General features: G+C 43.0%; 1 protein-coding gene across 6 annotated transcripts in view; it reads right to left on the minus strand.

Moving 5' to 3' along the window:
• The window catches only part of LOC121598362 (glutamate receptor ionotropic, kainate 2), a 115648-nt gene that overhangs the window by 48884 nt on the left and 42933 nt on the right, over positions 1-23831 (minus strand). For all 6 annotated transcript variants that reach the window (XM_041925118.1, XM_041925101.1, XM_041925090.1 and 3 more), the window contains one exon: positions 934-1023. In XM_041925118.1, coding sequence (XP_041781052.1) covers positions 934-1023 — 90 coding nt within the window. The remainder of the gene's footprint in view (positions 1-933; positions 1024-23831) is intronic.

The following is a 23831-nucleotide window of genomic DNA, read 5'->3' on the forward strand; positions in this document are numbered from 1 at the left end:
GGATTCCCCTTTCTTTTTTTTGGTATCGAATCTTGTAACGAGCTTCTTGCGACTGAAACGACTGAACCAATTTTTCTCCATTTTTCGGCCGGGCCAAAAATTGGTAAGCCCATGCCGGCAGCAGCTTTGGGCCTGGTGCTGCATGCGCCAGTGCATAACAGCCGTGGCACAGCGTATCCAGTCCGCCGGAGAAGAACGCTGAGCACGATGGACGGCCTGCCTATAGAGCGCTGGCGAAAAAGGTTCCGCAAATTGGATTTATTGTTTTTGGGCTGGATTTTCTGCTGCTCTTAATGTGTGTATGTGTGTGCGAGGGGGCGCAAGGAGGTTTTTCACATTCTGCAGTCGGGCACGGGACGAAGCTTTCGCAAAACCTCGAGCAATCCGATTTGGCTGATGGAGCGGCTGGCTTTAGAGGTTTCGAAATCAATCGATCGGGCGGGGGGAAAGAAAATCGCCTCCACCGCTCGTACGCTATCTTCTTCGGGGGCGGGGGAAGGAGGGGAGGACTCTCGCAGCAAACTCGGGAGCGAGATTAGAAGCGGAACTTCGCCAGGAATGTAGACGCATAGTTGCGCATGTGAAATAAATTTCCTCCCTGCAGCAGCAGCAGCAGCTCCACCGTTTTTCCCACACAGTGCGCTGGCTTTCACAGGCCAAGCGAGAGCAAGAGTCAATCGAGTCGATCAATCAATGGAACTCTCTTTCTCGCCCGACCCCCCCCCCCCCCCTCTTCGTGCTTGAGCTGCTTTCGGGCACCAGTGGGAGAGGTTTTACAGCACCGGGTTGATGACGGATTGGTATGTGGCAGCCTCCAACCACCTATCGACACAGCGGCCACAACGGTAAGCTCCAATCAATAACCGTCCGGCTTGCCCGGCTAGTTTGAGCGTTGGTACGGATCGTAGCTACCAGCTAAAATTACAACCTTACCTTGGACAGCGTGCTCGGATGGGGGTACAGATTGACGAGACAGCTTTCGCGCCGCAACCGATAGTCCCAGCGCGTCTCCAGGTGAGGAATCTGCGAAAAGGAAAAGAAAAAAGAATGTAGTACACATAAGAAGCAGAAAAAGATCAGCAAACGGTTGACGGTGTAATGGAGCGGGTCAACTTAAAAGTAAATTTATTAATAAAACACCTAACAAATCAAGCTGCCCATTTTTGTGAAATGCAAAGCATACTTTCAGGCGATTTAGTTGGAATGTACATACTTGAAGGCATGCAATATGAATAGAAAAACAACTTATGTGCGAAGATATTGCGTCATAAACGAGATTACGTTTTTTGTTCGTCTTTTTTCTGTGAAGCTTACCGGATGAATAATCGTTGAACGATCGTTAATAGTGAACAGAGAATCAATCAAAACTAACCTAGCTAAGCCACTTTATTATATTTTTTATTGAAGTAATACAATCGAATGTTCTTATCTACTAATTATCCTATCAAAGATTTTAATTCATGTTTATCTAATACCTCATGTATCTGTTTGTTTTTTTTATTAGTTCTTTATAATTGACTGGTGACAACATTAAATGAATTGCTAGAAAGAGCATATATTTGGTGTTTTGGTTTCTTTCCCGGCGCAAAACAGCCGGTTGTTTGCTGCGCACAAAATTACACAGAAATCCATTGCACCGGTTCGGGAGGAAGAACACTCAGCGGTTTGCTTTGCTAACCGCTCAACTCGTACGAGAAGGATTTCCACCCACTCAACTCCTCGCATCACTTTGGTTGCAACCGCTCGTCATAATTACGTTGCATACGCTTTGGTTTTAGGAGCACACACACACACACATACACACACTTACACGAACCCGAAGTAAAACGGGCGAGCTCATCCATCCTTCCGGCAGCAGCAACAGGATGGAGGAAAGGATGGGGCGCTTCCAAACGCGGTTGGAAAAAGGCAAAAGGAGCCCGCTAATGAGCGCACGCTGGGTGCGGAAATAGTTCCGGACGCTTACGCCGACCATATCGAGCGGAAAATTGCAAGCACGCGTTGGATGACGGTGCTCAGTTGGTTAGAATATTTGCGTGATGGGCTGATGTGCGTGTGTATATGTTGATTAAAATAACTTTCACATGCCCGTGCGCCATTGGGTGGTGTCCTTGCCTCTTTCTTTATTTTTTATTGTTTGTTTTGTCAACCTCTCTCAGTCCTACATGCTTGTGGTTGTGTTTCTCGTTCGTTCCTTGTCACTGTTGCTTCTTTATGTTCGTGCATTATCGCTGATCGGCTTGATAGGTGCAGTATGGCGCAGGAATAAGATATGAACGCACTTTCTTCCTCTCCTTCCATCGTTTTCCAAGTGTGTGTTCGATTAAAATAAATTCCACTCGTTAGCAGATTAAAGAAGGGCGACACGATCTTTGATGGGGCGATATGAGGTTAGGACATTTAAAAAATGACCATTCCCACCATTCTCCACTACGAATCCCACAAGGACGAAGAATGCTTGGGTTGAGTTTAAATGAACGTGAAAATTTTCAAAAGCCACTGACTGAATAAATTTTCTTCTTTTCTTTGGGTAATGTGGGGCAAAATGACACTGTTAAGGATTTTGCTCTGTATCTAATTGAGTAAACCACTTCACACAGAGCAATCGATGCTTTGGTGTCTTATGAATGACACGAAAATAGTAGTAGACATTTTAACAACACGTATAAATGTTTATAATTCTATTTAAAATTAAATATAAAAAAGTGAAACTTAATTGTGCAGGGTAAAATGGTCTTGCTATGGGGCGAAATGGTCTTGCTATGGGGCAAAATGGTCATGCACCAAGTGCCAAAACACATCATAATAAAGGAGCAAAATGGACCACAACAATGGACTTTAGGCTTTGGTTTAAGCTCTTGCACCTAAGTAGAATTGTGAGAGCATAGATTTCATTTCAGTATTGAAGTGTTTGTGTGGGATAAATAATTTTAGTAAAATGCAGGAATATTTTGATATTTCACGTGTTGCCAGCAATTTCTCATAACGATAGAGTATACAAACAGGATAGTATTAATTATGTTAAGCATGCATATTGTACCGACCTTTCCTTACATCTCAGCCTCATAATTTTGCTGCTGTCAAAACATACCAAACATTAAGCCCCAAGCTGGACTAACCTTTTTGCTCCATGCGTTTCATTTTACGAACTTTCATTTCAAAAACTGTAAAACTAATTGCATACTGAAATGCTTTTTGTCGTAAATCATAGATAAATGTTATGTGCCTGGATACACATCCTTATTTTTCTCTAATTATTTGCAAAATTCATACGAAAGCTTATTTTTGAGACGGTCAATATAACGTCATTTTAACCAATTATGTTATTTCGTAATTTATTCATTTCTTTATGAATTTTGAGTTATGAGATGCTCATAGCGTGCATCTAATATAATATTTGATGTTTTCAATCATCAAAAGTTATGTAGAATGTGTAAAATTAGCAATAATGCAGGTGACCATTTCGTCCACCCTTACCATTTTGCCCCACGTTCCCCTACCTGTTTGCTAGCTGTTGCTATTTTGGTTTTGTGTCTGTTGCACAGAATCTCTTGTTTTGTGTTTGTTTTATCTCACTTTAGCTGTTAACATTCGATCTATCCCCCCTCTTTCGTATCTTCTTCTTCTTCTTCTTCTTCTTCTTCTTCTTCTTCTTCTTCTTCTTCTTCTTCTTCTTCTTCTTCTTCTTCTTCTTCTTCTTCTTCTTCTTCTTCTTCTTCTTCTTCTTCTTCTTTTTCAGAATCTTCTTCTCATTATCTGCCTCCTTAATGTTATCTTTTTCGTTAATGTCTTCTCCACACTTTTTTAGGAGTTGTTTTTCTAGTATGTTTTGTTTTATTGCATTTAGTTTCGTTTACCTTTTTCTTCATTCCCTATACTAATGCTTTCCCATTTTTTATTTGTAGTTTTTAGACCTCGATCATGACATTTTCTGGTTCATTATTGAATTCATTACTTTCACAAGTCTTAAAGTTTGATATGATACAAATTGGAAAGTGGGTAATAATGTATTTTAAAATAATTAATAATCTCACTCCGAAACACACACACGCACACTAAATCGCACACACACATTCACACACACACACACACACACACACACACACACACACACACACACACACACACACACACACACACACACACACACACACACACACACACACACACACACACACACACACACACACACACACACATTTGTCCCGCCCGGACACATATTTGCGCCCATTAATGTTTGACTGGGGGTAAACTTACGCTCGCTCGCGTACGCCCTTCGGTCATGAACGATTTTTCTCCTCACCCTTTCCACTGTCCACCCTTCCTAGCGACCAGCTGTACGCCGAAAGCATTTCGGGTGGAACGCTTTAGCACTGTGCACGTTCTGTTTGCCGAACGTGCGAATGTTAACATTCTCACTGAACGTACACACACACACAAACATACGCACGTGCAGAGAAAAAGGCAACTAAAAAGTCACCCAAAAACATAATCATTCCACATACGCTTATGCACCACCACCACCACCAGCCATCGCCCCTAGGGCTATTATTGTAGGAAGGGAGAGGGGAGGAGGGTTTGTTTTAAGCTAAGTATTTTATTTCCCTGCCCCCTTTTGCCATCCTGGCCCGGCCAAGTGGCACATTTTTTTTATGTGAAAGCCGTTTGTGTGTGTGTGTACTTGTGCACTCACACATTCACACACTCCTTTCATTTTATTGCTTTCGGTGCTTTTGGAGTTTTTGGCTTCGACCGCGACCCCGCTTGTACTAGGATTTCCAACCCCTTTTCCTCCCGCGCCATTCCCGATCATGCCGTGCCAACACCTCCTTCCACCACTCTGCATCCACCACCCCTTACCAGTTAGGTAAATAAGCATACGCGAAAGTACGAGTAAAAGTTTACGCGCTTGTTTTTCTTCCCGCGCACTCCTCATCCACCAAGCCCGTTCCATTTAGTTTGCTTCTGTTGTTTGGGTGCGCTTTGTACTAGTGACGGAATGGTTTGTGTGGATGTACGTGTGTGTGTGTGTGTTTTCATTCTCTTCCTCCGTTGTTTCATTAACGTTTCCCTGTCGCACATCTCAGTTTCAGCTAATTGATGGAAAGTTTTTGGTCTGAATTTTGCGCTCTGCAGCCACGTCCGCTGCTGTGCTGCTCTGTTTTTCCCCGCAGCTTCTTTATTTGTTTGCACCGTTTGCTCCCGCAGCTTACATCCTACCTAATCGCGGTGGCTCCGTTTGTCATCTTTGCTTGTCTTCCCGCTTGGTTTTTGATTTTTGAAACGCTTATTTATTTATTTTTACTTCCTTCTTTGTTGCTTGTTGCTGGAAAGTTGTTCCAGCTGGCAAGGGCGGAGCGCGAAGCCGGAAAAGTTCGCTACCGCGCCAGCGAACGGGAAAAGGTAAATATAAAGCAACCACGGACACAACGCTCGCGTAAGTAATGAATATTTCCAATCGGAACTTCCCGCGCTCCACTCCAGCCCACGGCTAAGTTTGACTTTGCTCAAGCGTTTCGCGGTGTAGTTTTTCTACGCCAGCAGCCCTTTCCTTTGTTGGAAGAAAATTTTAAGTTTCTCCACAGAAAAGTACGTTCCCGGGGGAACACATAGAGCAAAAAAAAAAAAAAAACCACTGCTAGTGCGTTTCGACATTACGTACCGCTTCTAATTAACGCCTTTGCGCCTGGTGTGTGCAATGCACGGCGCGAAAGGGTCGTTTGCTCACCGGACTTGAACGACGCTGCAGACGAAACGCTGTAATAGAATTTGGCGCCCGCTTTCGCGCTCGGTGCGTTTGTTCCAGCGATTTTGAGGCAGTGTGAAACAAAACAAAACTAGTGGCAGTGCTGCGGAGAATCGAAAGTCGACGATACAACTTCCCACGCCGTATCGGGCCAACCAATGTCGAACTGTTTTCGGTTGCAAGAGAACAGCTTTTCCACACCCGGGCAAAGCCCCACCCTCGGCAGAAAGGTTTGGCTTGTTTATGGAGTAGATTTATCGTCCTGCCTCCCCCCCCCCCACCGGCCCTTTCCACCGCAAAACCCGGGACAGAAAGTTCGCCCGTTCGCAGGGAGCCATGTTTCTTTTTGCCCCATTCAAGTTAAAATAAATGCACTACAGTTTTATGGTGCAGGTTTTGGCTCTTTTCAATGAATTTCTCTTTTTTTTGGTCTAACTATGTGTGTGTGTGCGTGAGCTGATCAAACTGGAATTTGCCCCAAAAAGAAACACCAACGATGTGGCGTGAACGTAAAGCATCCGCGCTGCTTTTATTTCATTTTTTGTTGTTCAGCTTTTCTCTGGCAGAGATGCGGAGCATAGGTGAGGGTATCAGCTTTTATTTCATTTTAATTTCGACACCTTCCCTACGTTCTCGGCAGCGTGAAGGGGGATTTTTTTTTTGCTGTCGTGACGAGTCGCTCGTTACTGGCGCAAAAGAAATAAACAACTCCCATGATGCATCGACACGCCTTCGAGCGACATGAATTTTTCAGCACACAGCACAGCGTGTCAGGTCAGGTGGAACGCGAAAGGCGAAATGCTCGTTATTTGTTACATTCTTGTACCGAGGCGCACAAGCGCGCACACAGTGTTGGCACACGAGCGGATGACTTCTGATGCTGGTAGTGGCGCAACTTTGAAGGCACGCGCTTTCAGCACGGAAGGAATATTGGAGTGGAACATCCATTCTGCGCGAGTATGCGGGTACGTAATAGATGTAAGAAAAGAGCGTGCTCAAGGTAAGATGTTCAAAGATACAAAGTGAGCTTGGTAAATTTAGTACAATATTATACAGCCCGTTCCGGGATGCTTCTGCTCGGTGAATGGCACGCAGGGAGGAGGTACACCTTCCAGCAAGAACCAACGCAAAGCAACCTTCTGCAGCAACCCTTATTACCCATTCCATAATTGTGCATAATGATCACATTGTATTCCATAATGATCACGGAAGCTTTTTTCGTGCTCCAATGCAGCAGAACTTCCCGCGCACAAACGTCGGGCTGACTCGTCGGTGTGCTCGTTTGAGGATTCTAAATAATAAAACGCCGTTGCGCTGTACAAACGCTACCGGATCGCCCTGGGTCCCAATCAGTGCTGGAGGGGTGGGGACCAACAAGGCCAACCGATCCCGACCGCTCGCCGGAATAAAGTTCGCAAAACTGCTGCTTCCGGGCGCCCGGAAGGACTGACCCCTGCCGCCATCCCTAGCGTGCGAGGAATGGGGCTGAAGGTGGCTGCAGTATAGTTATTAATTTGATTACTCCAGTCCCAATGTCACCAATGTCAGTCCAGGTCCCGGGGCCTGGAGTGACATTTTGTCACTCCATTGCTGGCCTTGCTTAACTAGTGTTCCAGCTGGAAAGAGTTTCGTTTGGGTCCTCCCGGCAGGGCGGGCACGAGTGCAGAATGTACGGGACGAAGTTTTTACTGCCCCATAAACTGACACCGGACGTACACGGACGCTCGCTAGCTGCCCAGGAACTCATCAAGTACGGTGCACTTACGAGCGTCCCATCAAGTAAGCAGTTTCAATTACCGACGCTGGAATCTCGAAGCGGGTCGGTCCCTGTACCGGGAGATTGGGTGAGCCGGAATGACTTCACTTTGCCGTGGACAATCCTAGCGATGAGCAGCTTGCCGTTTGCCGGGGTTTGTGTTTATGATGCACGGTCGTGATTGAAATTTTGGACCAAAGTCGAGAGGAGTGAAACACACGCAAATGAACGAAATAAAGGCTTTCTTTGCTTTGGACGTCCAGCACAAGATTGATCCGGTTCGAAGGACTATACCACACGGTCGGGACTGCACCTAGTTGAGAGCATTTCAGCATGATTGCTTGCATTCACTTTCATGTAGTATATGAAGTGATTGTAATTGATGGGTTGGGAGAAATATTACACATACTGCGAGAAATATTACACATATACTTAATTGATACTTGAGTTCACTTCTAACCATCACTCCATCACTTATCACTTTTCTTTCCCACTGATGCTCTTGTATAGATTTGATTGATCATCACATGCGTATGCCTATTTATTTGTTTCTTTTGTGACGCTATCAGAATTTGTTTTTCTCTACTCCTTTTGTAAATGTATGCGTGTTGTTTGTTTTGTTTGTTTTGTTTGTTTTGTTTGTTTGTTTGTTTGTTTTGTTTTGTTGTTTTGTTTGTTTTGTTTGTTTGTTGTTTTGTTTGTTTTGTTTGTTTTGTTTGTTTTGTTTGTTTTGTTGTTTTGTTTGTTTTGTTGTTTTGTTTGTTTTGTTTGTTTTGTTTGTTTTGTTTGTTTTGTTTGTTTTGTTTGTTTTGTTTGTTTTGTTTGTTTGTTTGTTTGTTTGTTTTGTTTGTTTTGTTTGTTTTGTTTGTTTGTTTGTTTTGTTTGTTTTGTTTGTTTTGTTTGTTTGTTTTGTTTTGTTTGTTTTGTTTGTTTTGTTTGTTTGTTTGTTTGTTTGTTTTGTTTGTTTTTTTGTTTTTGTTTGTTTTGTTTGTTTTGTTTGTTTTGTTTGTTTTGTTTGTTTTGTTTGTTTTGTTTGTTTTGTTTGTTTTGTTTGTTTTGTTTGTTTTGTTTGTTTTGTTTGTTTTGTTTGTTTTGTTTGTTTTGTTTGTTTTGTTTGTTTTGTTTGTTTTGTTTGAAAACTGAAATAGTTTTGATTGTTTCTTTTCATTATTGGTAAATTTATTTACACTTATTTACATTTATTTACATTCCGTCCCTACTGAATAAAAAAAATTATTTACACATTACTGCATGAGCCTTCTGCACTTTTCTGATTCTTGATTTAAATCCTATTTTGACTAAGCTAATTTTGTCATTCCTATTTTAACCTTTGGTTCCGTTATTCTTAAAACCAAACTAAGGAGAATAATAAACCATTGGCATTGCGGCAAGTGTTTGGGCACCACGGCCACCAACCCCCAGCAGCTAGGAATAGAAATGCTCCACCGGAAGCCTACATTTAGGCGCTAAATGAATCGGCGCCCGGACCGGTTTCACTGCCCAGCAGCAGCGGCAAAATTGCATTCCAAACAAACAGGCCCGACCTGACGGGACGGCGTTGTTTTGCTTCCAAGCTGACTAACAACCCGACCAATGGCGTGTCACACAGGCCCACTGTTTCGAAAAGCAACCGACAGAGAGAGAGAGAGAAAGAGAGAGAGAGAGAGAGAGAGAGAGAGAGAGAGAGAAAGAGAGAGAGATAGAGAGAGAGAGAGAGATCAACAGAGCGAGAGACAAATAGAGAGAAAAAAGCTCCCATAAACATAATAAACTGGTGCCGTACACAGCCAGCTCGGGCGTTGCTGTTTGTCCTGCCGCTGCGCTTCATGAAGCAGCGTTAGTTGGATAATGAAAATGGTTTCCGGTAAATAAGCTGCCCGGTAGCCGAAACTGAGCTGTTATTGAGGGGGCTGTGGCTGGGGATGAATGGGGGAGGGGGAAGACAAGGACGGAAGAACTCTGATAAAAACACATAATAGTGGTGAGCGAGGAAGGACGAAAGTGTGTGTTTTGGTGAAGGCGTGCCGGGTACTCATCCTTGTTTGTATCATTAGCAATCGGAGCTCGGCGAAGGGGCTGTGGGACGGGATGGACCGACTGTGCTGGCAAGCTGGTTAGCCAACAGTCGTGCAGTGGTCACATACGCGATGCGATACTACTGGATCAACAATATCTCGCATGTGTAGGTCTGTGTGCCTCTCGTTTGAGCGTCCTTGCGAACCGCTAAGCCCGATGGAATAGTGTACCACAACAGCACCGCAATCAAAATCAAAAGCGGAAAGGAAAACAAACCCACTCTTACGGTCTGCCGGACTGTGCGGAAAAAGCGAACCACCTGGACAGCATCTGGTTAAAGCTAGTGCCGTGCACATTGGGTTGGGAGGGCCAAGGAGCAAAACGAAAAGGCGAAACCCTGCGCCCGGGCGTAGCGTCTTTGTCCTCCATTCCTCCCGGCTTGGCACTCGTCTCGTATCTTAATTTCTCCTCAATTTATCTTTATTAAAAGCAATTCCTGGTATCGCTTTGCTGCCCTCGGTTTTCCCGCGCGCCTGATAATAACCGGAAGTGCACGGTGCTGGCCACCTGGCGCCCACCGACCGAAAGCTAATAAAGCCCCCAAAACTGGAGCGGAGTAGTTTTGCGTTTAAAGTGCGGCAATAGCGAAGGGGTAGGCAGCATGGTTGGCTCGGCACAGCGAGCATAAGGAGGGGCTTTTATGAGCGATTATGGGTTTTCTTCGCAAGCGATCCAGCCGGCTGCTTTTGTCCAGGGTTTGCGTTTGTTCCAGTTCCGAAACGGAACGGTGAGTGGGGGCGAGGGAAACCATAGCGAAAAAGCGATGGGAGAAATTTAATGAACACGAACACTCGTGTTTAAAGCTTCCACAATGACGTACCTTATCGCCCACTCCAAAGCGCCTTCTTCCTTTCTACAAACCCTTCCCTTCGTCGCTTATTCGTGGGCGGGAACGGGAAAGGTTGAGACGCTCTTGGTGAGTTTCTACAGTCGTGCTCAAAGTAGGAGCAGTTACATTCACATGATAAGTACATGATTTTCTGAACACTTTTTTCGTTGTTGCAATTAGATGAGTGGAAAGTAAATTTAGTGGTGTGTAATCCAAATACAGGTAGTTCAAATACAATAGAAACCAATTTCGTTTGAATTATGTTAATGTTATTTTTGTGCAAATTTTTTAAATCTTTTTTAAAGTTTGTTAAAGATTGTAAACTCAAGTGCTGAAAATCGTGCAAAAAGTGATAATTCTGCTATAAAACATGAATCACAAATGAATAAGTGATTTTAAAAACATAATTTTCCCAACACTTTACAGTTGAAACTACCCATACAAACAACGGGATAAAATTACATTGTTAGTAAATCTTAATATTTTCTATTGAAATTACATATTATATTCTATTTATAATAAAATAAATAATTAATAATGTTTCTCCTATCACCTGGAAACTTTATTACTTATTTTTTTATTATTGTATATTATAGTTTTCCTCTAACTGCTCTATTTTTTAAACTGAAGCATATATTTTTTAGAGCTTGTAATGCAATTTTTTGAAAATAAATATTTGAGTTGGCTTCTCTTTACATATCAACTCAATTGGTTCAGAAACATCTGGCATATTTCAATTAATTTTGTGTATGCTGTTGACGAAGAAATTATTTAGTTGTTATTTAGACCGTCGAATTTTTCTCTTAATATGGATTTTTTCTGGTCTTACCATAGTTTTTAACACTTTTAACAACCTTTCAGAGTTTTCTTGTTTTTTTTAAAATTATTTCTATTCGCAGTTGTATTCGAGCCTTGCGATGCGAAGTTTATCAGCATATTCTCTTGCAATATGTTTCTATCGTTTTCCCCATGTTTCACTGTTCGTAGCAAGAAATCTCCTGTAGCATTTGTCTCTTATTTGTTTAATTTATGCTTAAAACTTGTTAAATTTAACATTATTAGCAAAATTTTTGTAGCTTAACTTTTTTCCAACAGTTTCCTTATTCTGATTCAGTGAATTCGCTGTCCTTTTTGTACAGTACGATAGAAATGTTAAGTTTAACCCATTTGTAAATAAAATTATGATACAATAATGACCTTCCGAAGATTAATATTTTGCTTTAGTTAGTTTCTAACAAAATCATAAAAAACACCGTTCAAATAGAAATTGCTTTGGAAGTCAAAATACTTTAAAAAAGAAAGAAGTAATTAAAATGAAATTGGCATCGTTTGAACATAATATTCAATTTTACCGACGTATATCTTACCCTTTTGACCTTTACATCTATAAAAAAGCTTCCAAACGATTTTAGCAATCCAGCTGTAATTTATTTTACCTAACTATAATTTTAGTCATGACTTCATCATCTTTCAATTAATGTTTGCCTTCTTTTAAATATGATTTTAGTTCTAAAAACTCATGATATCCCTTCAGAAATAGTACACAGACGATGTAATATGGCTTATACTTCTTACAAAGATAGACTTATTATTTATTTTTAATAGTGTTTTGCTATAGCAATTGCTATAACTCTCGTGAATATTAAATACTTTTCTAAACATGATATTCTTTTCAAAGGTTTTTAAATAGCCTTTCTAAAACATTTTCAACTCTGAGCACTGTTAAGTAAAGCTTTTTGAAATACTAATATTACTAAATAATATTACTTGTTGAAAAATTGTCATTGAAAGATGCACCTTTCATTTGCCTGAATGTGATGGATTTTAAACATTTTTCATGTGTTTCCTTGATATTCACAGGGCTTGCAAGTCTTTTTTGCCTTTCTAAATGTTATTGCATCTATTAAAAAGCAAAAATACTCCGGGCATTAAAATCAAAAAAAAAAAACTCATTTTCATCCCGTTCTGCTTCCATTGTGCACTGCTTTCATTCGGAATACAACTGTACCTGGACGTGCGCTTGTGTGCCCCGGGAAACGAAGACATAATTTTCCCAGCTTGCCAGCGGGCTCCAGGCGGTGGATCGGCAAACGGCACGACAAAAAATGGGTTAAAGGAGCGCCCGTCACAATCTTCGGTACAGCGGGCCCACTGTGAACAGTCACGGAGGGCTGGGCGCCTCCATCAAACCAGCAGCTGCCGCATCGCCGGCCACCCCTCAGCTTTGCACAGCAAAAACCCCGGAAACTAATTGATACTAATTGGCGCTCAGCGCCTTCGGGCCGGTTCGGCAAAAGGAAGAGCGAAGATGCGAAAAGTTTGGAGCGGAAGCAAATCGAAAAAAAAACCCAGAACCTTGCCTGCCATCACGCTATCGATGAGGTTTTCTTGGAAAGCCCGCGCAGAGCGGGTGCGAATGAAAGTTAGCAGCAGCCATTTTGGGTAGATTAATTTCAAGCTCTACAAGCGCCGAGTGGCCGCAGCGTAAGTGGAAAGTGTTTAATCACTGGGAAGTTGTGGAGCGGGCGCAGAATTATTGCTGTGCGAGCAGCTATAAACTATAATTTAGTACGAAACCAACATACCTGCCAGGCGAGCAAGCAAACGGTGAACAAATTATGCGTGGAGTTTAAACTCTCGCAAAGCAAAGTGAGGGCGCCACTTCAGCGAGCTCGTGGTAAATTATAACGTTTTATGTGCTCGTGTAAAATATTTCCCGAAAGAGGTGTGCTCGTCCTGCACGGATGCCCGTTTGCCAATCAGCACAACCGGACCTAGCGCGCCAGCGGTAGACCAAGCGAAGGGCTTTTGATGTTGTGACAAGGCTCAGCCACGCCTTTTGCGCGCCGTCACAGGCCGAAAAATCGCGCGAAAGCTCCACACTCAAAAAATGGGCAAAAAACCGAGCAAAGGGTGTTTCGTTTGCCTTGGAGGATGGAGTGTAGGCAGCCCCCCCTGGTCTGGTTGCTTTTCATAATCATAAAGTAAAATCTGGCTGCAGCAGGGAAGTAAGGGGGTGAACATTGGGGAACTGTTTCTTAAATAAAATACCTTTTTGCGTTGCGTGGGATTTCGCATTCGCTGTTGGTTTTTTGTTGTTGTTTTACGCAGCAAACTTTGCAAGAAAGACATAGTGTGGATCGTATTTCTCACGCGCATCCAACCTGCACAGCAAGTAGGGACGGGAAAGGAAGGCTCGAGGTGGGAAAAGCTCTAATGAAAAGTGTGCGCTATCAGCGTGAAAGTGCTACCAGCTTGCCCGCACAGGGGCGCGTACGGTAAGCCCGTTAAATGCTTTCATTTGTAATGAAGATAAAAGGCCAGATTAGTCCTCGAAGGGTGCGTGCGTGTGCGTGTGTGTTTGTGGTCTTTTTTTCAGAGCTTCTCCACCCACCGAATCCCCGCGTCGTCTCGTTCGCTCTTTCCCGTGCCAGTTTTGTGTCATAAAAGGGCGAGCCGAGAAGGTGATAAACCCCCGCCCGGCTGGTACAGGAAAATGAAGATTAAGCTGCCACAGGAAACAGTAAGCTGACGCAAAATACAGCACAAGACGCAGATGAGAACAGTGTGTGAAAATTAATAATAATAATAATATACGTATAAGTAAAGGATCGATGTTCCGTGACAGAATGAGGACAAACATGTTTCAGAAAGAAAGAAAGTTAAATTTTAATTCAAACAAAAATATATAACTCAAGTAGCTGATTGCAATAAGAAAAACAATTCTTACTGGAATGATATTGAACTGCACGAAACCGATCGTACTTTTCTGGCCACCACTGTGCCCGCTGTAATCTGTCCGTCCCTGTGCTGCAATTGTCGCCGTGGGAAGCATTAAGCAAAACTTTTGCCTTCATGTGTCATTTATCCTTGAGCTCGACCGTTTCATCTCGGCACTCGAGCGGAAAAACGGCCAAGGGAAGCGTTGTGGTTTCATTTCTGTTTTTCCTTTTCTTTCCAGGATTGACGGAAAAGGTTTGCCCACCCCTGACACTGCTTCGCGCGATGGCACAGGAAGGCAGTGCTCCTGGAACTGCGCAGGGAAACGGCGAACCGGAGCGGCAGCTGGCAACTGGAGCGTGAATGTGCGATGGGAGCGTGGGATGGATGTGTGTGTGGCTCATCTTTCATCCTGCAGCAGCAGTAGCAGCCGGGTGCAGCCGGGTGGAACAATTTTCCTACCGGTCGGCTATGCGCCGAGTGACGTGAATTTTTCACCTGCCAGCGCTCGCTGTCTCGCTAATTATCAGCGTCCCGATCAGCGGCTCACCGTGGCCCGGACAGTTATTCGATATGGCACGGGCTGCTAGCTCCCCCATTTGCTAGTCTCTCCCCCATAGTTTTCTCTCCATCTCTCTAGCTCGCTGTCCCGACGGTCGCCCCGGGGTTGCGGTCGTTTGGAGGACATCAGGTTGCGCACTAAACCGGCGGGAGAAATTGTCCAGCAATCAGTGCTCGATTGCTGGAACGCTTCGCTCGCGTAAGTGCTGGAGTGGAGGTTCGAAGTAGCAACAGCGAGTTGACACACTATTACTGCGAACTAAGTCTTTTATTTTTCACCGTCAGTAAGTGCGTTTTTTATGATGAGCGCGGCGATGCAATGTTCAACAGATTGCAAACCCCTCGCGTAGCTTTTGCAGTGCAACAGTTGCTCCACTAAGCTTTTGTGCTTTTTTGCATTTCTGCTCGTCCACCTGTAAAGGGGCAGAACACTAACCAGAAACCAAATGAGCGTGTTATTACAGTCATTAAAAAAAAATCTGCACAGTACTGCAAATAAAGAAGCCTTTTTTGCAACACAAGTCCGTGTGTTTACTTCGGTCATTATTTTCACTACGCTAAAGCGATGCAAACAGCTTGTTGATGTTAATTAGCAGCATTTTATAATGGCTTCACATTGAACAGCACAATCAAGTGTCAAATCCATCTCGGAAAATCGTGCACGTGTATGTGGTGTGTGGTGTGTGTGTGTTTGTGTGTGCATTTATCGTTCGTTACCCACGAACCTGTTGCGCTGAAAGGGTCGAACGAACTTTCTGGATGTACCTTTGCCTTCCACTGCAATACGATCGAGATTTACTTCTCTTTTTTTTCTACTGTTTGCTTTTTGCTTTTTGCTGTCATTGTAACACAAAATCCCTTTCAATAGCAGGCCGAAAGGCAAGCCGCTGGCTTACCTGTCACCTGGGCACGAGAAAGGCCCAAAGCAAAATGGATCAATCGACTCGTGATGGTGGGCGGCGGTGCTGCAGGAGAATCAAATCAAAATCGCAAGCAAAGAAAAGCCCGGTGGATTTTGGCAAAGGCAAAGGTGTACCTGTCACTAGGCCCGAGACCTTGCTACACCCTTTGCAATACACACAGAAACACAAACACATACAAATACAGCACATTTTGCTGGGAGGAAAATGTTGGCTTTGGGAAATAATTCTCCACAAATGGCTTCAGAAAAGCGGAGGGAAATACTGTATTAGGATAACAATCGGAAGCATTCAATCGAGCGCAAAACCTTTCACTAGATGCTAGCACTTTAAAAATAAACATTGTACGAGTTGACAAAGTATTTAAGATCTTTATTACAACAAAAAGTTGTAAAATTTCGTATCTAAAAAAAAAAGATTACTACAAAGCAACAGAAACTGTAATCGCAAGAAATTAATGACAAATGATGCATCATTTCATTCGTGTGGATCATTTAATGTATTTATTAAAAAAAGACCAAACTTATTATTAGTCGGAACTACGATATAATTTGTGACAAAGCAAAAATTATACTTTATTTAGTAAATTATTATCCTAAAATAACATTAACTATTAAAAATGGAGGAAATAGACAAAACAGCGCAATGAATTATATGTATTATGATTGATTAGAAAATTATTAGATTAAATGGTATCTATCTGGTATACAAACATTCTAACGCGAAAAGGAGCGTTACGCTTCAGCAGAAACACTGTAGGAAAACTTAGCAATTGCATAGAAACGCGCTTGGCATCGAGGGCGTGGTTGCTATGAACTACATCCTCAAAGTTTACATCCTTTACTTTTTCTCCATTGCCATGGTGAAACAAGGAAAGTGCTATCTAGCTTTCAATCGGGGTTTCAAATTAAAATTGTGTAAAGAAATCATACATTTTCTCCAATCAATACATTTGCATTTGTATCCCTAAATTTACACCAATTACATTCAATTATTTTAGTCCAACTGGCTATGTTATATAGGAATCAATTCAACAAAATATGTGAGGTCGTTCGGTTGATTTTGAGCCGGTCTTTTGGTAACACTAAACATAACATGACGGGCATAGGTTCATGCACCGTATGGATCTCGGCACGGTTTTCTCAAACATAGGACTGGCTGTTTTAATATGGGAACATCAATTTAATACCGGATAACCAATGCTATTAGCGGCTAAGGTTACCGCAAGTAAGATGTTACCGCAAGTAAGACGAAAAATGATTTCGGTCATAAATGATTAACAACTGAACGTCTGATTAGCATGTAAAACGAGAGAGCTATCTATAAAGCCAGTATCCTAAAATCTGTTCTGATGTTACTAGATCTAAACTTGCACCAAAAACTTATCTCTTCAATGGTGCACGAATTGGGATATGATCAACTCCCAGGAAATTTGAAGGGATACGGCTAAAACTCAGGATACGCGAACTTGCGGGCTCCTTCAAAATCAGATGTGATTAATTCCCATGCAAGAAGGAATTTCACCAAGAAGCAAAGACTGACTATCACGTTGTTTGATACTAATAAGTATAGAAGGCATGTATAATGGCGTCGTCATGTAGGACTATACACATGGTTTCGAGAATTAATAAGTGCCACCGAGCCGAATACTCAACCTTGCTATGGGATAACGGTACATCTGAGGCTTGAATCTATGATGGGCATTTTTTGAAGTCTCACGAGTCGACGACTGTTAAAGTTTACAGTCTTTGTTCAACTAGGCAGTGTTCTTAGTCCTTTACTGCTAATTATTTTGCTCAATGACTGTACTTATATCCTTCTTGTTAGCGGCTTCTTGCTATACGTTGATGGCGTAAAAGTTTATTTTCATTTATCCTCTACAACTGACTGTCTAGTCAAGCCTGGCTCTGTAAATTCTCTTCACGGTGTGCTTCTAACGGCTTAGTCAGGTGTCTTGAAAAATGCTCTGTCTTATATTTCTTCCGATCCTTTACATGTAACACTCACGTTCATAGTTTCTGGGATGCCCCTTTTCCCCGTGAGTCTTTGTCTAAGAATCCGGGAGTCTTATTTAATCAGAGTCTCACTTTTAAAGAACATACGAACTACGTTATCAGTGAGCCCAACAAATGTTTTGGTTATATTTATCGTATGTCCTCTGAATTTCGCTATCCTTTTTGTCTGTCGTATTGGAATATGCCTGTATCATCTGGTATTCTGTTCAAGTATCTGTGGGCAAAACGGTTGAGAGGATCCAGTGATGATTTCAAGGATTGTATTTCGTAGGTCGCTGGATCGTCACTCTATTCTCCTTCCTTAATATGACGATAGATGCACTCTATTAAGCCTAGCTAAGTTGGAGCACCGCCTCTCGGACGCTTAGGCTTCTGTCGTGGCTGGCCTGTTATGATCAGTGCTCCTGTAACTCAACGTGGCCAAGCAATGAACATAAATAAAAGTCAATAAAAAAATGTATTTGGGATATAAGTAAACATGATATAAATTTGTAACAAATCAATCTTTATAAAAGTGTTTATAAGTTCGCGTTAAGCATTAACTCTTCTTTCCTGTTCCTCAAAAGTAGCACAATCTGTCAAATAACTGTGTGCGTCCAGTAAGATCTGTTGCATAGTCATGTAACCGGGCCAATTTAGCTAGTAATAGCAAAAAGGTAAAAATAAAGTCTTTCAATTAATAACGCTACATTTAAACGCTAGCAACTATCTCTTTATTCATTTTAGGAGTATTTTATGTTAACTAAAGATGTCAACTACCCTGCAATATTCACACAGTTGGGTTTCAAATTCCATTTAAAAACCATGAAGAAATCGACAGCAATCAATAGACATTAAAGAACTTGTTTGAACGAACAAATTTAGATCGAAAAGAGCCTTTAACGAAGCGCAGAAAATAAAACAAAAAAGATAAAATCTCCTATTTGTACTTCTCCCTAACAAGGACCCTTTTCGAAGTGATGCGGATGGGGTGGAAGGTTTTTTTTAAGGAGCGGGATCAAACAAGCTGGCCTGATTTTTATTTTCTCGAAAGAAGAAAGTAGAAGCAACAACAACAACAACAACAAAAACACCTCATTTTGGCCACCCCGTTTCGCTTAAGAAAAGGATTTCTTTGGAAGTATGAGCGCTTCACTGCGAGAAAGTCCGCCTTTTCCTGTTGCGCTTCGTTTGAAGTGAAAATCTCCACAATGGTTCGTGTCCAAATAGGACCAATAGATGAGTGCGTTTTTTTTTTTGGAGAGGTTTTACCGTTGCTTTGCTGCCCTAAGTAAGAAAGGTTGCCGATGAAAAATGGTGTCCCTTTTTCTAATCTGCTCCCTTAAGTAAACGGGTGTCCCTTTGGTGGGAAATTATGTCAACGGTTGCGGCTGCGGAGGCTGCGTGGCCGTAATTATCAAGAGCGAGATGGGCGAGTTTACACAAAGTAATTATCAACCGACAGGTACTGTGGCGCTGAAGCGTTCCAAGAACCCGGAGTGCAAACCACTCCATTACTGTGGACAGGGCGCGAGAAGGTAAGCGAACATACCACCAGGGCGCAATACCCATTCGATCTTTTAACAAGCAGTAATAAAGGTGCCTTTTTTTCTAAAATATAAAACCAAAAAGGAGTCGTTAAATCATCCCCGGGCTGGAATTACTTGCAGCGTTCTCGGGAGAGAAAGAGGGAGAAAGAAAACCACCGCAGACCGTGGACATTTCGAAACGACAGCTCAAAACTTTTATCAGCCCCCCCCCCCACCACCCCCTCGGCTAGGTCCGCAGGACAACGAAATGCAACGGAACAATAAAACCACACAAAAATTCCGCACCATTATCGGCGGCATCGGCGCAGAGAGTCCTGCTGGGTGTTGTGCCGCTCTCTTGCTTTCCCGCTCCTGCACCAACAGCGCGCCGTTCGCCCGTTCGGTGCCATTAAATTGCATTCTGCGAAACTGCAACTGATGAACGGGACGGCGGGCGCATTAGAGAAACAGCTGCATTCCGTGCTGCAGCGTGCAGCAAACGAAAAAAAAACCCCGTCACAATAACAATACGAGAACAAAAGGAACCACTATTCCGAGGGGGGAGCGGTGGAAATAGAAAGCGGATGATGAGCTTTTCTGCTCAGCAACTGTGCCCTTTTAACATCGCATCGAAATTGCTTTCAAAACCCCGAAAAAAGCGCCATCAGCCGAGCCGTAACTAAAGTCAAACCGTGCTGCTTTGTGCTGTTGTTGCTTGCCTACGTGGAAAAAGGCGATATAAAATGCGGGAAATAGTACCAAACTCAGTTTTGTTTTGTTTCTGGTTTTATGCTCATTCCGCAATGTTTTCTTGACGATGAGCCATTTGAGTCTTTTTTTTTTTTTCGTTGGTTCGATGTTTTGTGTGTGTGAGTGGGTTTTTTTAAAGCGTACCGAATTTTCATCACTTCGGATGCTTTCGATTGTTTTTACGAGCCGGGAGGTGTTGCAATATGTTGTTCTTTAATTAATCTAGCAAGGTGTGTGTGTCTGTGTGTCGATCTTTTGTGAGAGAATACCTCGAACGTTCGGCTGCAGTGAAATGACTTCATCCAGCAGTGGAAGGGCGTTCGCTTGCGGTGCACACTTGTGCCCGATGCAATATACATGCATCGAAATTGACTGTCAATGCAGTGGCACCATTGCACACAGCGAAAACGGCGGAGCGCCGGTGTTGGTCTTGAGCGTCTGAAGGATTGGTTGGCTGCTCGCTTTATCGCGCAGGGAACGGTGAATGGGGTGGAAATTGCCAGCGCACAATAACGGTGCAGAACGAAAAAACAAACAAACGCCACCCGCCCAATGGGCCAAAGCAACAGAGCAGAGAGTGTCAGCTGCAATGACGCAGAAGACGACCGAGCGTGGCAACCTTTTGGCAACCTCAAGTTCAAGTGGCAGACGAGCGGTGTGAGAGAATGACTAAACCTACCCTCCCCGTTTCCGCTCTGCCACAGCGACAAACCTCATTCCTGTGGCGTCCCAGCCGTGTTATTATCGTTTGCTCTTGCTTTGCGCTTAAAGTGTGCATACCGTTTCTTCTTTTTTTTGGTGTTTTCTCCGCCAGTGAAACCGCTATCAACGGAAGATAAAGAATAGTGTACATCACATATGCGCACACACACACATACACACAAGCGCACATTCGTACCTTCTAACACACAGCCACGCTTAATCGGTGCGAAACGGTGCAAAGCTGACGGGAAGATCGAAAGCACCATTTTCGACATTTTTTTTTGTTACTGTTTTATTTCGTCACCCAGCTTGACGCGGTTTTATTCATGAGAGCCCCGCCACGGGTAGGTAGAAAAATGAGCGTACAATTTCTCATACACTCACACACACACACAGTGGCACAAAGGCTTCTGTGGGTAGGTTGAGCATTGCCTTGGTGGGGCCGGCGTCTGAATGCTTCTATTGTTATTCTGTATGCAAACATTCATAAAACGCACACACAAACACACATACACAAAGAGGAATACATTAAGGTGTATGTGTGTGTGTTCGTGTGCAGGTCATAGATATGCTCGTGTCATAATCCATTGGACCGTCGCAAACGACCGAACGAGGAGCGGTTTACCTTGGCGCCTGCGACAGAAAGCTGATTAAGTTTGACATTACGCTTACAGGACGCCACCGACGACGACCGGTGTCTAGCCGTCCATTTTGTTTCGTTAAGCCTCATAGAGTAAAGTAGGAGGAGAGAAAAGTAGAGAAGCTAGACAAGAGTGCATTGTACAATGTAAAAAAATACACGAGAGTGTGGCTTGGGCAATTTTGAAGCGAATTTGAGGACACATAAGTTCAAGTAAAGTAACGCCATTTTTTCTTTTTTTTATATATAAAACACTCATATGATGTAAACAACTTCCTTCTTCAAAATGCCCTGATTAACAATGCGCCGATAACATTGATTACAGCAAAACCATTTCTAAGTGACGTGTTTGGAGGTTTGAACCAAGGCTGATTGAGTCGCTAACCTGTTAGCTCACCACTACACCACCAAGGTGGTTCCGATAGTGGGTGTTTCAGCAGCAATATCAATTTAGTGCCTCCGTGCTGAATATTTTAATTCACTATGAATTGCATGTTGATTGCGCTGAGCTTTAAATGATATTATAGTTTAGATGTTTTTATTTACTTTGTTGTGAATACAATCAATTGCTCCTCTATTTTTCTTGCCTTTCAGCTCGGCAAGCTCAAGCTTTGCTCAGTCAACATTTTAAAAACAAATACAAAAACAGCAGGCTTCATCAGCACAAACCATATAACGATTCAAACAACCATTTGCATATATTTAAAAGTGAGTCCTTGCGTCTGTCGATGATTTTTTTTTTGCATCATGTCTTGTACGGCCCTCCCTTCGGTTGCGATTCCCTCTCCATCTAAAGCGATTTGTATTGATGTGCTGGTGTGCGAGGCTGTGTATGTGTGTTTTTGCATCCTATTGCATTCTTCCGCTGCTTGCTGGCATCGATCCGGGACCCCGGAAAGGTTCGACGTTATTCGTTGGATGGTAATTTATACTGTTTACAATCGGGTCACCGTAAAAACGTTTTACGTCTCAAATTTCCGGGCCTTTTTTGTGTGCATGTGTGCTATACTCTGCTCACGCTGCCTGCGCTCAGGATAATTTATTATGATTTTTTTGTTCTAAAATTTCCAAATCCATCCGTTTGCGTGAGGATCAAGCTTGATGGGAAGTGATACGTTATGGTTTTTAGTATCATCACGAACCGTTTCGGTAGTTGGTTCCAGTGCCATTAGAGCACGGAACATTGGGCAGTGATTGTAATTGATTTTAGGTTTATGCGCTCAAGTTTCTCACATAGAAGGAAAGGATACGGCATAGGCGAGCCATTGAAAATGATTTCCAGGTTTGGGTTTAAAAACTGAAATAAAATGGTATAAAAATCACAAAAATGTAAACAGGTAAATTGAAAAATAAAAGGACTCCATAAGGATTAACCAAATCCAGCACGCAACTTACTGCTGAGTTACTGGCAGGATGAGCTTAGCAGGAAATTAAGCAATTCTTAATGAGCACAGAATCGTTCCAAATGGGCAAACCAATGTAGTGACGGCAAATAACACGCTCGCAAATAGTCCTTGTTGCGTGGGAACAGGAGCCCTCTAGACTGTTGCGCGAGGGAAAAAAATCCTTCACCCTAAAGGTAGGGTGGGTCTGATTAATTCACTTTTATATGCCTTCCAGCAATGGACGGTCACACTACGACTGAAGATTTACGACCCACACTGATCTGCCCCGACACCATCCGTCCATCGCATTAGTACCAGCCGCTTGCCTTGCGCAGCAGCTCACGAACCGTTGCTGCTTCCGTGCGATGGCTGGCGATTAAATCCCAAGATGGTAATCATTATCACTCGCCCCTCTTGCGCCCAGTGTGTCCGCTACCGCCCAGTGTCCGAAGGTGAAACAAAAGGGAAAGCTATTCTGTTTTATAATGCAGCTTGATTAACGGTTAGGGCGGCGCACTGATATCCACTTAAACTGCGATGCGGTGACTTGTTTTATTCCTTACCCGCACAATTATTTATCTTCCTGTTTCTCTCTCTCTCTCTCTCTCTCTCTCTCTCTCTCTCTCTCTCTCTCTCTCTCTCTCTGTTTCTTTTTTTCTTCTTTGTCATGTGTCGTCTTCTGTTGACCACAACGAAGTAACCCCTCTGATGGATGGAAAGGCACCAATCGCTGTTGAGGTTGCTCCTGTTGCTGCTGACAACGTGTGCCCTCGTAAAACCGGAACGTCCTTTACCATTTCTTCCACCCTCCCTCCGTTGCATGCAGTATTTATACAATGGTTTTATTTTCACACCATCCACATCCTCACGCGAAACTGGAAAGGGAAGAACAATAAAAAAACGTATAATGACTTGGCGCACAGCGCGCCACTGCAAAGCGGAAGAGAGCGCTTCATTACAAAACACTGCTACCGCGTGGGATGTGAAAACTCACTGCCCCCATCTCCTGCTTGCTGATATCGACAGCTTCTCATCCGTGGGCAAGATATGTTCACTGCATGGGACCAAAGTCAAATAAAAAAACGCATTGCATGAAAGATTTTCTCAATCTACATTCCCCATCAACGTTCGTCACAACAGTTAGGCAAGGGATGATGTGCCATTTGGATGCTCAAACCCACACGGCTCCACAGTAGGATTGTTTTAAAAATTCCATTTTTACA

The sequence above is a fragment of the Anopheles merus genome, chromosome X, assembly GCF_017562075.2.
Source record: "Anopheles merus strain MAF chromosome X, AmerM5.1, whole genome shotgun sequence".
Lineage (NCBI taxonomy): Eukaryota > Metazoa > Arthropoda > Insecta > Diptera > Culicidae > Anopheles > Anopheles merus.